The sequence below is a fragment of the Tachypleus tridentatus genome, chromosome 8, assembly GCF_004210375.1.
Source record: "Tachypleus tridentatus isolate NWPU-2018 chromosome 8, ASM421037v1, whole genome shotgun sequence".
Classification (NCBI taxonomy): domain Eukaryota; kingdom Metazoa; phylum Arthropoda; class Merostomata; order Xiphosura; family Limulidae; genus Tachypleus; species Tachypleus tridentatus.
The window spans coordinates 129,405,874-129,420,467 of NC_134832.1; the positions used below are offsets into that span (position 1 = coordinate 129,405,874).

General features: G+C 37.8%; 1 protein-coding gene across 6 annotated transcripts in view; it reads right to left on the minus strand.

Annotated features, from left to right (window-relative positions):
- Positions 1 to 14,594, minus strand: part of LOC143223480 (heterogeneous nuclear ribonucleoprotein R-like) — a 57,886-nt gene that overhangs the window by 29,102 nt on the left and 14,190 nt on the right. For all 6 annotated transcript variants that reach the window (XM_076451519.1, XM_076451520.1, XM_076451522.1 and 3 more), the window contains exons 3-4: positions 14,032 to 14,261; positions 12,782 to 12,889 (exon numbers count right to left, since the gene is read on the minus strand). In XM_076451519.1, the coding sequence (XP_076307634.1) occupies positions 12,782 to 12,889; positions 14,032 to 14,261 (338 nt within the window). The remainder of the gene's footprint in view (positions 1 to 12,781; positions 12,890 to 14,031; positions 14,262 to 14,594) is intronic.

Consider the following 14,594-nt stretch of genomic DNA (forward strand, 5'->3'; position numbering starts at 1 on the left):
TATTAAAAATAACACTAAACCACAAGGTTCAACAATAAATCTGTGATAGACACACACCAAGCAAGTTGAATACTGAAATCACATTGTACAAATTCTTGATTACAGCCCAATAAATATAAATGCATCATATATGATAAAAACTTTGAGGACAAATAAAACTGCCAGTGGATCTAGAATACAGGGCATCTAAACACAACCTGCTGCTTGTGAAACTTGAAAAGATGGTATAATTGAAAGACTTGGACCATATAAAAACACCATCTGGAAAAATTAAAAATTGTGTATCAAAACAAGCTACACTAGTAAAAGATACCCACAACATGCATAAAATGAGGACAATAGCTTTACTGTGTTATCATCATGTTCTACTCAGGATGATGGCAATGTTCACAGAAAGGACACTGCAGGTTTTGCCATTTGATGGAACTGTTTCATATGTGGAAAAGCATGGAAGAATTGTGACAATTTGATACCAACATGATAATATGAGAGAAAATGTGCAGCTTGCAAGGATGCAGGTGTCATAACATTCAGACCTTTTGCATTCAATGTATAGCACCACCAGTAATGCTATGAAACTAACATGTCTGAAAGATGATAAATGTAGTAAAAAAAAGGTTGCTTTAGAAAACAGTGAATTTTCAATTTGTGAACAAGTATTATGAGCAATATTGAATAATATAAAAAATATTATTGATGAAACATAAAACAACTCTTACTTAAATTAAAATAGACTACTTGCAAAACCTGACACAACCAGCAAAAGAAACACCTGCACATTGTGGAAATTAATTAAAGTTAACACCAAACTTTAGTGACAAGCTGGTATTTGATAAATGTTTAAAGACAGTCCACCCAGCCTCATATATGTTAACAGTATGAACCTATTTTATAATAAGGCTGTTGACATTTGGCAGAGACAGATTAACACTAACACCAAACATTATCTTCATCAAAGAGCAGTATCTGATATTTACCATATCACTGATTAAAACACATACTGTATTCTATGATGGGTGTACCCATGTGTCACATGGCAGGGACAAGTTTCCAACACAAACTGTCAATAGTCAGATTGCCATTAAGATTTTGTTCTAGAGCTCTTGTACAATGTTATCATTTAACTAACAGAGAAGAAAGAAATCATGTATGAACATATCTTGATATAAATATGAATGCACTAGACCACGTTATTTTATACAATGAAGTCTGTAGATCCTTGATATTTTCTGCTATTGACCTATATACCCTGAAGTCACCAAAGTTGCAGGGGCTTTTAATTAAAGCTGGGACTGATACAAATGAAACATTCCTGAATGTCAAATGAACAGTACATGTTATGGCAACAGCTGTATACCAGCAAAGTCCAAACAAAGAAGCACTAAGAATGCTATCAGAAGTGACCTAGCATAATATAAGTGTTTGCAGAGGTAACATACAGTTTTCAGAATACAATCTACTTTATACTATGTATCTGAAACATGTAAATAAATATTTTAACTTTACATCATATTGTAATAGCTACACTTTCCTTTTTTTGATGCATAAAACAGGTACAGTAAACAAGTTTCACAACCTGACTACAATCTCTGACACTTCATTCATTCATACCAGCTGTTCATCTAGCCATGTAACTGCTGAAAAAAAAACATGCTGTGGAAAGTAAGTTGACTACAAAATTCAGAAGTGCATCAATAAAACATATCTGAATGGAGTGGCTTCTATACATCTTTGACAAAAAATTGATGTACTAGTGGCACACAGAATGGTAAGAATCAATCAGCTCTTTGATGTCATCCAAATTAGAATGGAAATCTTGACAGTTCCACTGTATTAAAGTGGCCATTTTTACTTATGTGAAGGAGAACTGGACAGAGCCATTCTGTTTTCGACAACATGGTTCTCTTTATCAGACCAGAGTCCATTTCACACTTGTAAGCATCATGGTCCTTGACACTGAAAAAAAGAGCACATGCCAAGGAACCATGACATGATGTGTTTGAGTGATTGAAACACTGACATGATTGATTGATTGAGTGTTTTATGGCACAAAGCAGCGAGGCTTTCTGCGCAGACATTCGGTAAAAATGTAAAAAACTAAAATAGAAAAAAAAATAAATGTAGTAATAGACATAAATGGAAATGAAGGTAAAACAAAAAAGTATAAAACCAATGTTGACACCTAGTCTACAATGTTAAGATAGAAGGCAGAGTATAAGAAGTTGTAAGGTATTTACTCTAGCAAAAAGGTAATGATCATAACCCGCCAAGAAGACTAACAGGTAAGTTCAAGAACCACCGTCAGTCACCTGAAGTTGGTCTTTCCAGTCCTGGTTCCGAATTATGTGTCATAGCAACCAGTATCAAAATGTAAAAGAATAGAAGTTTTAAAAGATACATAGCAAAATTGTAACAATGAGTAGCCAAATGTCCAGTAAAAAGATAAAGTCAAGTAAATGGAGTAAAATTTGTAAAAGTAAATGAAGGTAAAAACAAAACAGCAATTAAAACAGAAAATGGTGTAAAAACCAATGGTGACATCCAGTCTTCAAAGTTGTAAAATATTTACTCTAGCAAATGGTAATGATCATAACCCACCGGGAAGACTAACAGGTAAGTTCAAGAACCACCGTCAATCACCTGAAGTTGGCCTTTCCAGTTCTGGTTCCGGGTTATGTGTCATAGCAGCTATTATCAAAATGTAAAAGAATAAAAGTTTTAAAAGACACTCCAAAAATCGTAATAATGAGTAGCCAAATGTCCAGTAAAAGATAAAGTCAAGTAAATGGAGTAAAATTTGTAAAAGTAATTGAAGATAAAAGCAAAACGGCAATTAAAACAGAAAATGGCGTAAAAACCAATGTTGACATCCAGTCAACAGAGTTGTAAAGAACTACCTGCAGCAGAATGGTAATGATCATAACCCGCCAGGAAGACTAACAGGTAAGTATAAAAACCACCGTCAGTCACCTGAAGCTGGTCTTTCAAGTCCTGGTTCCGGGTAATGAGTCAATATGGCCAGTACTAAAAAGTTAAGTAGTAAAAGTGTGAAATGATATGCAGCAAAAGTATAATAACAACTCGCCAGGATGACTAACAAGTAGTTCAAACGAATAGTTCAAACAGTAGCATTAGTCACCTGAACTTGGCCTTTCAAGTCCTGGTGTCGAGTTATTTAATGTTCTGGCCATTATCCAATGTCAAATTCAAGGAGAGAGATTAAAACTGTAAAAAAGGAACCACAATTAAAAAGGTGTAATGAATAAATATGCAACACTTAAATGAGATTAAAAAGATTAATTGCCATTAAAAGATTAAAAACATTATCAAGGTGGACAGAGTCACCATCACCAATAACTCTGTCCAATGTTACAGACTGACCCTGGGAAAAAATTTGTTTAAAATATTGCCGTCGTTGAGAATTGTAACGATGGCAAGAAAGTAAAATGTGGCTCATAGTGATTTGAGTGTTACACAAACTACACATTGGTGCATCAGTTCCAGATAAAAGAAAATAAGTTAAAAAACTGTGACCAATGCGTAGCCTAGTGAGAACAACTTCCTCCTTCCGAACTTTACGGAAGCTAGATGGCCAAATTCCAATTTTGGGTTTGATTTGAAAAAGTTTGTTGTCACATTGCTCACTCCAAGTAAACTGCCAGCTGGCACGGAGCCGAGCCTTGAAGACAACACCATAGTCCATGTACGGAATAGGCATAAAAGTGATGGTGCTGAAGCAGACATATTTAGCTGCCATGTCTGCAAGCTCGTTCCCGCGAATACCAACATGGCTTGGTATCCAGAAAAACTGGATTGAAGTAGCTGCTAATGAGAAATGGGCCAATCGGTTTCGAATATCAGCGAGAATAGGATGTGAGCTAACGTGTAGCGATTCCAAGGCAAGTATAGAACTAAGCGAATCAGTATAAATAGTGCAGTTGGAGTACTGCTCAGCTGCAATATGATCCAGGGCAAGAGATATGGCATACAGTTCACCAGTGAACACAGAAGCTGTAGAAGGGATTCTGCACGCAACTACTGAGCCATAGCAAACCATAGCAGAGCCCACTGAATTACCTGATTTGGAACCATCTGTATAAATGGGAACTGAATGATTGTTTGAAAGATATTCATTGAATAAAAGACGGTACTTCCAATCTGGAGTATCTGCCTTTTAGGTGACTGAAAGAAAGGTCACATTTGGGGCTGTAATAAGCCATGGTGGGATGGGCGACCTGTGGAATCTGCAATGTTATCCAAGGACAGACCCAATTTATCCAATTGCGCCCGGATGCGAAGGCCAAACGGAGCAATGACAGATCGTCTGTTCTGAAAAAGTACTGCCCACCGAGGAAGGAAAACACATTTCCAGGTGGGATGCTTTGGTAAGGAATGAAGATTTGAAGTATATTGTAAAGATAGTTGCAAACGGCGAAGGTGTAGAGAAGGTTCATGAGATTCAATGTATATACTTTGAACTGGAGAGGTACGAAAAGCCCCAGTGCAGAGTCGAAGTCCTTGGTGATGAATGGGGTCCAGCATCTTTAAGGCCGAGAGTCTGGCAGAGCCATAGACCATTGATCCATAATCGAGTTTCGATCTAATAAGAGCACGATATACCTTTAACATTGAACAGCGATCTGTCCCCCAACTGGTAGAAGAGAGAACACGGAGGATGTTCAGTGCTCTTGTGCATTTGACCCGAAGCTGCTTTAAGTGTGGTATAAAGGTCAGTTTACGATCAAAGATAAGCCCCAAGAACTTGGTCTTCGGGACCACTGGCAGCAAAACTTCACCGATATGAAGTTCAGGATCAGGGTGAATACCCCATCGACGGCAAAAGTGCATGCATACAGTTTTGGAGAGAGAAAAATTAAAGCCGTTCGCCAGAGTCCACTTCCGTACACAATTGAGGGCGGTTTGTAGTTGCCGCTCAATATATCTCATGTTTGACGACTGACATAAGATGCGAAAGTCGTCGACATACAGCCCATTCGCAACAGTGAGAGGGAATTGTTCAGTGATGGCATTTATCTTTATACTGAAGAGCGTAACACTCAATACACAGCCTTGAGGGACTCCAAGTTCCTGTACAAAAGAACGGGAAAGTGTCGAACCCACATGAACTTGGAATCTCCTGTCCATTAAAATTTTTTTAATAAACATGGGTCGATGGCCACGTAACCCATATGTATGGATGTCTCGCAAAACGCCATACCTCCATGTTGTGTCGTAAGCCTTCTCTATGTCAAAGAATATTGATACAAGATGTTGGCGTTTGAGAAAGGCTTCTCTGATTGATGTTTCAAGACGAATTAGGTGGTCTGTGGTGGAGTGCTGTCGACAGAACCCACACTGGGTGGGTGAGAAGAGGTTGTTTGATTCAAGGAACCAAACAAGACGACCATTAACCATCCTTTCTAATGTCTTACAGAGACAGCTCATCAAAGCAATTGGACGGTAGTTTGAAGGAATCTTGGGATCTTTCCCTGGCTTAGAGAAAGGTAAAATAATAGCCTGGCGCCAGGCATCAGGAAAAACACTCTCCTGCCAGATCCTGTTGAAAACAATCAGAAGGATATCAAGAGAAGCAGGAGATAGATGGTGCAGCATGTCATAATGAATATCATCAGGTCCAACAGATGTACTGGCAGACCGATGAAGGGCCACTTTTAGTTCCACCAGGGTAAAGGGACAATTATAATCAAAGAAACAGTCAGTTTGAAAGGAAAGAGGTGATCGCTCTGCCCGAGTCTTGATGGCCAGGAAGGTGGAGGAACAAGCAGAAGTGCTAGATACCCCGGTAAAAGCTTTCACCTAGAGTGTTAGCGATGTTCCGAACATCAGTCACCTCTTGACCATCAGAGAGTAAGATCGAGAGGGGGATAGAATTGTAGTGTCCATTAACCTTTCAAATCCTGTCCCATATGATCTTGGAACTGGTGGTAGAAGATATGCTGGTTGTGAACTTAATCCAAGATTCCTTCTGGCTTTGACGTCTTACCCACCTAGCATGTGCATGGGCCCATTGGAAAGCAACCCAGTTTGAAAGTGTGGGATATCTACGAAAAGTATCCCAGGCCCGCTTTTGAGCCTTCCATGCTAAGTGGCAAGCAGGGATCCACCACGGATGAGGATATCGTGGAAAACGTGTCGAGGTTTTAGGAATACACTGAGCAGCTGCATGTGTAATACAGTCAGTTACTGCTGCTACACAGTCGTCTATTGATGGCTGATTTACAATGGCAGGATCAAGTTCTGCGAGAGCAGTAAAAGTGGACCAATCTGCCTGACCCAGCTTCCACCGGGGGCACGCGGGTAGGGTGGCATCGACCACGGCCAGTCTCTCTCAAAAGGATCAGAAAATGATCACTGCCTAGTGGATTACTGTCAACCCTCCATGAAAAATGGGAGAATAATGAAGGGGAGCAAACTGAAAGATCAATAGCGGTAAAGGACTAACTAGGTGCATGAAAGTAAGTGGAAGAACCAGTATTGAAAAGAGAAAGATTGTGATCAGAGAGCATCCGCTCTACAGATCGGCCCCTCCCATCAATAATAGCACTTCCCAGAGGGATGATGTCCATTAAAATCCCTAGGATTAGAAATGGAGATGGCAATTGTTCAATGAGAGCATCAAGATTTGATTGATCATATGTCTCTCCAGGGGACAGGTACAGAGAACAAACAGTGATGGTATGACCCAAGGAAACACGGATGGCTACAGCCTCCAAGGGTGTGTTGAGTGACAAAGACAGGGTGGGCGCGTGTTGATCAACCAACAGTGCCACCCTCCATGTACTCGACCATCACACAACCTGTCATTTCTGTACAGAGAAAACTGCCGAATGGAGACAGTATCAGCAGTTTTGAGAAATGTTTCTTGTAAAGAAAGACAAACAGGATGGTAGGAAGCAATCAGCGTTTTGATATCATCCAGATTAGAACGTAAACCTCGACAGTTCCATTGTATCAAGGTGGCCATTTTTAAGAACGGGTAGGTGAAGTGGCTGGAGAACCCTTCGGTTTACGACCATGTCTTTTTTCTTTACTGTCTTTAGTCGGAGGAGGTCTATCAACCTCCATGGATCCTGCTCTGGGTCGGGTGGGCAGGTTTTGTTATTGGAAGGGAATCCAGTGACTGAGGATGCAAACGAATAATTATTTTGTCTCTTGTGGTGGGAGAAAAAAATGTATCAGAAGAAATGCCTGTATTTGAAACTGAAGGATGTGGATCTTGAGGTTTGTTGGAAGGTATGGGAGGAACAGAGATGGGTGTGGAAGTCGATTCATGAACCTTTTTAACCACGGAGGTCAAAAGGCTTTTCATTTGTTTTGAAAACGATTCTCTTGGAGGCACAGAGAGATCTGTCTGCACTCCCACTGTAGTTGTGGAATGAAGTGCAGCAGCATATGTTCGAGATGGAGTTGTGGACAGCAATTTCCGAGCCTCAGGATAACTAATGTTATGTGTCGTTTTCAAACGCTGCACCTCTTTTTCCTCCAACCATTTTGGACAAGAATGAAAGTAAGAGGGGTGAGAACCATTGCACTTTATGCAACGTGGGTTCATGTCACAGTCATAGGCATCGTGGTCCTTGCCTCCACAACGAGCACATGTCAGGGAACGACGACAAGATGTCTTTGAGTGGCCGAATCTATGACATTGGAAACATCGAAGAGGGTTTGGTATGTATGGCTGAACCCTGCCTTGATGGTGGCAGGTGCACGTGGTGAAGTAAATGTTAAAACGAGGGTATTTGTTGGCAGTGTAACTCCATCTTTGCGAGTGGAGATGCGCCTCACTGCAGAAACTCCTTTAGTGGAGAGACTAGCGAGAATCTCTGACTCGGGAACGTTCTTCAAATCCCTTTCAACAATAACTCCTCGTGAAGAATTCAAGGTAGCATGGGGTGTAACCTCAATAGGTATATCCCCAATTGCCTTTGAATTCAAGAGGAGTTCACTGTGTTGGGATGTGGATGTTTCAACCAATATGTCAGTATTGAGGGACACCCAGCAAGTCCCTCTAGTCCCTTTTGAATAAAAAAAAGGGGACATTTGCCCTAAAGGTTTTTCCAAAAGAGAATGTAATATGAGAAAATGAGGTACGTGTGTTACTGATGTTGAAGATTGCTGTTCTGAGTATTCAAGACGTGGTCGCTTACCCATTGACTGTTTTTTTTACAATTTTATTTAGATTTTTTAGAGGATCCATAGGAAAAAGAAAAAATTTCGGTACCCACTGACCCCACCCACCATGGAGCCCTACAAGGGGACGCACTACAAAGTCACGCAAGGACAATGCAGCAACGCCAGGGTTTCGTGAGCACTATACCCAAACACCAGCATCAGGCACAATGTCCACAACACCCGTTGAGAACTTCCAACACTGGTACTTGGTTGACTCTAGCCCAAGTGGACCAGCGATTGACCCAAGGGGGGCCACCCAAAGGCTGCCCGTCTACAGGAATTCGAGGCCAAAGTGGTGTGTTAGGGTTGGACCCCTCAACCACCAGGATCCTCTCCTCCCCTTCACGGGTCGGCACGCACGGCAAACACGTGGGTGGATGTTTAGATCCCAGAGCAGGTAACCAGATAGAACAGAACCTTCCCTGGGAGGTCCCCTCACCACGTACAGGAATCCACACCGAGGGGGAAACACTGACAGTAATAACTTGCCTCGATGGTGGAAGGTGGATGTGGTGAGGTGATGTAAACATCAAAATTAGGACATTGATAAGCACCATAATTGCACCTTTGTGAGTGGAGAAACCAGTGAAGATCTCCGACTTCAAGATGTTCTTCAAATCCTTGTCAACAACAACTCTCTGTATCAAATTCAAAGTAGCATAGGGCATAACTTCAATGGGTATATCCCCAATAACCTGTGAATGCAAGAGGAATTCACTCTGTTTTGGAATGCATATTTCCACTAAGATGTCCACAGATCATAACTTTTTGACTAACTTAGGAAAAATAGCAAGCCTCTCTAGTCACTTCTGAATTAAAAAAGAGACATTTGCCCTAAACATTTATCTGATAAAGAATGTAACATCAGAAAATGAGATACTGATGTTGTACAAGTTGAAAACTGCTGTCAAAAATCTTCAAGACACAGTCATTTACTTATGGTCTGTTTTTTATTATTTTATTTTGAATTCAGGGATCCATAATAGAGAAGGAATATTTTGATGCCCACTGACCCCACCCACCATCTCATCTGCCAAACAAGGACACTGCAGTAACTTCAGGATTTCTTTAGCACTATACCCAACACCAGCATCAAACACAATGTCCACAACACCTGCTAAGAACATTCAATACTGGTACTTGGTTGACCCAAGCCCAAGTGGACGAACCAAATGACCCTTGGAAGGGGGAGCACCCCAAGGCTGCCAACCTACAGAAATTCAAGGCCAAAGCGGTGTGTGAGGGTTGGACCCCTCAACCAGGATCCTCTCCTCCCCCTTCATGGGTTGCAATGCATGACAAGCATGTGGATGAATGTTTAGATCCCAGAAGGGGTAAACTGAAAGTACAGAATCTTCTCTGAAAGTTCCCTCACCACATACAGGAATCCACATGGAGGGAGAAATCAAATGTCATCATTCACGTATGAGAAATGCCACTAGAGGGAGAAAATTAAAGAAGTTTATTACATGTCACCAGTTGCCCATCTTTCTTCCTTACTAGAAACAAATGGGAATAAAACCCTCAAAAGTGTAGTCAACACACTCTACTTCCTTTAGCAGGTGATCCTTGGGGATGGGAAAGACAATTTTAATAGCAGATGGAGGAGATTTGTAATGAAAAACCAACCCTCTGGCAAGAACTTGAGTGCAGGATGCCTGTTGATAAGGGTGGAATCTCTTTATTCCAAATGAATATGAAGCAGATGCAGGAGGTCTGGAAATCTGAACATATTTTGGTAAACTTTCAGTTAGAAGACTAGGAGGTAGGAGATCAGCATCTAACGAATTCATGGAATCTGGAATATATACAATAAATTATTAAATATCTAATAAAAGGACCTTCTCTGAGGTCTCTAAGTGCCAAGAAGGAAAATGAATGCCCTCATGCTCAGCATCTATTTCCAAAAGATTCCAGCAACAAATAAACAAGAGACCAAGGATAGAGCAGAAGATGGTAATCATAAGAAATGAGAAGTCAATACATGACTAAAATATACGGAAAATTGAGAAAAAGGCATGTGAAAGGCCTAAGACAACAGTTGCAAAGAAGATAAAAATGCAAAACTGTTGTAACAGTCGAATCCTATATAAGTGAGGTTAAGTCAAATAGGAGGTATCAGGCCCCTCACCAGCCTGTCTCTAATACTGTACAAGCTCAACCTCTGAGCCTACAGGAAAAGAAACACCAAACCCTATGAAGACTGTGTGTGAGAGATCAGATGTCCTCCACAAAAAAAAAGGTCTCACTTCCAACAACACTAGATCCAGTGGTAGCAGATTAGGAGCACTAGGAGAATTTATCAGAAATGTAAATGTGATAATTCACATAAAAAAAACCAAAAAACAGCAACTCAAATTTATGTATTTTTTTAATTAAAGAAAAAATGAACAACTCAAAAACCAATATCAGTAAAAACACAAACAAAACATGCCAGGGTGTAGGTCGAACTAAAGTTATACAATATGGAAGAGAAACCCACATGAGGAATTAAAACCATCATAACATTCTGTTGTCAAGAAAAGCAAGAAACAACAAAGATCTTATATATAAAGATCTGTTATAATGGGCATACTGACAGAGGAGGACAAAATCACAAGATTTCAATAGCTATGGGCAATATAATGGAGTTTTAAGGCAGAAGCAAGTAAAGCAAGATTTGTACCCACGTTTCAATGGGCAGAGAAGATAAAACTTTGTCATAACAACACTATAAAGTGTTTTGGAAATTGGCCCCATGGTGTGGTTGTTTAGAGGAAGGGCTGTGTCATTTAATTAAAGTCTTCAGGTGGCTTCCTTGATTTTACATTTGTTAATGTTTGGTTATTTGTTTAAAATTTACAAGGTTTTTGATAAGTCACAACAGGTTTTATTAATTGTGATAGTTTTTTTAATTATGTTCACCAACTCATCATCAAATTATATTAGTTTATTTAAGTTTAAGGAGTATAGTTGGCAAAAGCAAAATATTCTGATAACTTAAGTCATTAAGAAGTATGTAGCACCCAAATTGACATAAAAAATAAAATTGTTCCAAAAGTTTGTAACAAAATTCAGATATGGCAATAAAAAACAATAATATTAAAAAAGGTAAACATAAAATGATGCAACGATGGAAGTGCCAAAAAGAACGCAAAGTGTAAAAAGATGATACAGCTATACGCAGAGCATTCCTACACGACTCCCAATATGCGTCACATACCAGAAATAAAAACTGCTCGCAAGTAGATCAGACTTCACATATAAAAATGTTATTATCTTAAACAATATACAAGTGAATTATACATCAGTTGTACTGTAAATTTCTGAATATGCTCTCAAATATAATGAAAATACTAATTTTCAAAGAACAAAGTCAAATCTGGCTTACCACTATAAACACTGCACACCTAGGTTTTTGCAATATTGCAGTCAAAGTAACCCATTAATTACAAGAATTTTAAGAGTGTCTGTATAATCTGTAATTGTGAATTCATCATAGTTCTTTCTATCTTTGCAAATGCAACTGGCAAATAAACACTGTAAAAATTGTTAAAAGCATCCATAAAACCACTAAAAGGAACTTTGCCTTGGGGCTTGCCACGTTTGCAAATAAACATTCTCAAAAACCTATTTACAGCTGGTGTTCATTTGTTACGGCCCTCTGCAACAGCTTTGCTACCATAGCTTACTTCTTCCCTAAATGTATACAAGTATGACAGTTTTGATTTTATATCACAATTTAAAAATATACCATGATATCAAAGCCTAACACAACAAAGCTGCATTGGTTGTTTATAGTTATATATTGACACTTACTTCAGTACATAAAGAGGCAGAACAATACAGGTTTTCTAAAATCATTTAAAAGTACATATAACAATTTATGGTAGAAATTATCTTAGCTCTCTTGTGATGTACTTGGTCAATATAACCAATCTTGTGATCTCAAATTGATTGTCAGTTTCTACGCTATAACTTTCAATGCATTTTATATCTCTTCACCAAAATTTTCAAGCTTTCAGTCAACATCAGAAGTATTTTGTAAACAAAATAACAGAATTTTTAATTACATTTTAACTTAAATTTTCTCCCTGAATATATGATTATGATGCCACTTAAGTGATAAGATGTTACAGAAGTTGTGCTAATTATCTGACACAGTGATTCCAATTTATAATATGGATGCTTCTCTGAAACACCTTGTAGATTTTTATATCAAATGTAGAGATAGCTAGTTTTGTATTTCCAAACACTTCTAAGAGTGCATGTTAGTAAATCTTAAAAATCATTGTTGTTCATTTTATTTTAAAAACATATTTAAAGATATGAAAATAGGAGATGATTTCACACTTATGCTTCACAAAAAGGGAATCAATAAAACATACCAAAGACACCCTCAAAATGTATAATTTCTAGTAAATATGCACTATTATTCATAACATGTGCAAGGAAACATGATCTGAACTATCTGTTAAAAAATTAAATTTGTTTCTATATACACACCCTAAATTCTTAGTAAATTTTAAGAAAAAAAATGCATATTCAGAAAATTATGGTAACATTACTATCTTACGTATCACTTTACACCTTACAACGACATACTTACTTCACAACCAGCCCCTGGCTGAGGTCCATCCCAATCTGGTGGTGGACCTCCATATTTTCTTTGTCCAGTTGTTACATCAAGTGTGTATCCTGTTCTATCTAAAATTTCCTGCAAACCATATTAAAACCTCTTATTCAAAAAAAGTGTTAGAATGTTTTTAGTAGCACAGCTTAATTCTGTTAAACTGGCAAACTACAGTTAACTCTAGTTTTAATAAAATAATGTCACCATAGGGAAATATAAATTACATCAATGTCTCACCTTCAGTGTTAATGAAAACTTCTTTTTTACAATTTCTATTCCACAAAAATTCATTTTCTAGCTTTAACTTTATCATTTGCTTATAAACCAAATTTGGTCTACCATCCATATTTTAATCTGATTAACTGTTCCTGTGATGTCCTTAATCCTATAATAGGGATGGTTATTTTAACCAACCTTATAACCATGAAACTATATACTACAGCTTTAAACACTACTATATTTTCACAACCTTTGGCAAACTGTTAATGCACATTTCAAATCTGTTGTGGATAAAAAAATTCTGATTTTTAAAACAAAATTTTTACTAAATACATAATGAACTTAGGAAGACTTTGTAAAGTCAATCTGAGTGAAGTGTGATTTTCATGCTGCAAATATAGTTCTTTTCATTTTACAATTTTTTATATTTCATTTCTATAACTTCCAGTGCATCTCAGAACAATATTTCTTTTGATCTGTACAACATCTCTAACTTTCTCTATCCCAATGATAAGTATGGGACATTTATCATATGTACAGCAAAAAAAAAAAAAAAAACTTTTGTAGAATGGCTGCAGACTATGCCAATCAAAGTTATGTATTAGAATAGTTTGAACTTATAACCTCTAAATATCTGCTTTCTCGTACTTTAATTAATTTACTAATGCATTCTGAAGTGTCTTCAGTACCATGACAATAAATATATCATCCAGGAATGCAGACAGTTTAATGCATGTAAGTTTGGAAAAGAAATATTAGTTTAATGTAAGAATAATGGATGATGTTGATGTTTAATGGTCCTAATGATTAATAAATTAGGAAATGATGCCATTTGTCCAACAATGCACATTGCATTAAAACTATTCATGAACTTCTAAATGATTCACAATACCAAAATTTCAAATTCAAATGTAAAAAAAACAAGCAAACAAAGCTTTACAGTATAACAACACCTTCAAACATGGTTACATTTAAAGCATACATATCAGGTCATATACCTTACTCACTTTAATTTTATCTTCATCTGGACCTTTTGTTGTAGTAGTTGATGATGATCCACCCAATTTACTCTTCTGCCTGTACATTTTCATTATCCCACATAAAAAAGCACTTTTATTGGAAACATGTTCTAAGCTGCTATCCAGGAATTGTTTCAGCACGTTTAAAGCTCCATCAGTGGGAAACTCCTTCAGTGCATCTAAAGCACGTTCATCCAAGTCTGCATATGCCAATTTTCCTATGGTTCCAAAGAATTAGTAAAATAAAAGACATTGACAATAAAACACTAATCACAATGAAGAAAAATGGCTTTAGTCTACTATTACTTAGTTGCAAAATAATGAAACTACAGAGCTAGCCTTCCTTCTGTTTTATAACAATTTACAGAAGAAATCAACACACACATTTTACACCATAATGGTGTATTTTCCAGTGGTTGAATGAAGTACTTCTTTCTATCTAAATACCTGTCCTACCAAATAAGAATTATTTTTCCATTATAGCAGTGTGAAAGATCCAATCAAGTAAGTTTTCCTTATTATCTTTCAGCTAGGCATATTGTTTCTGTTTT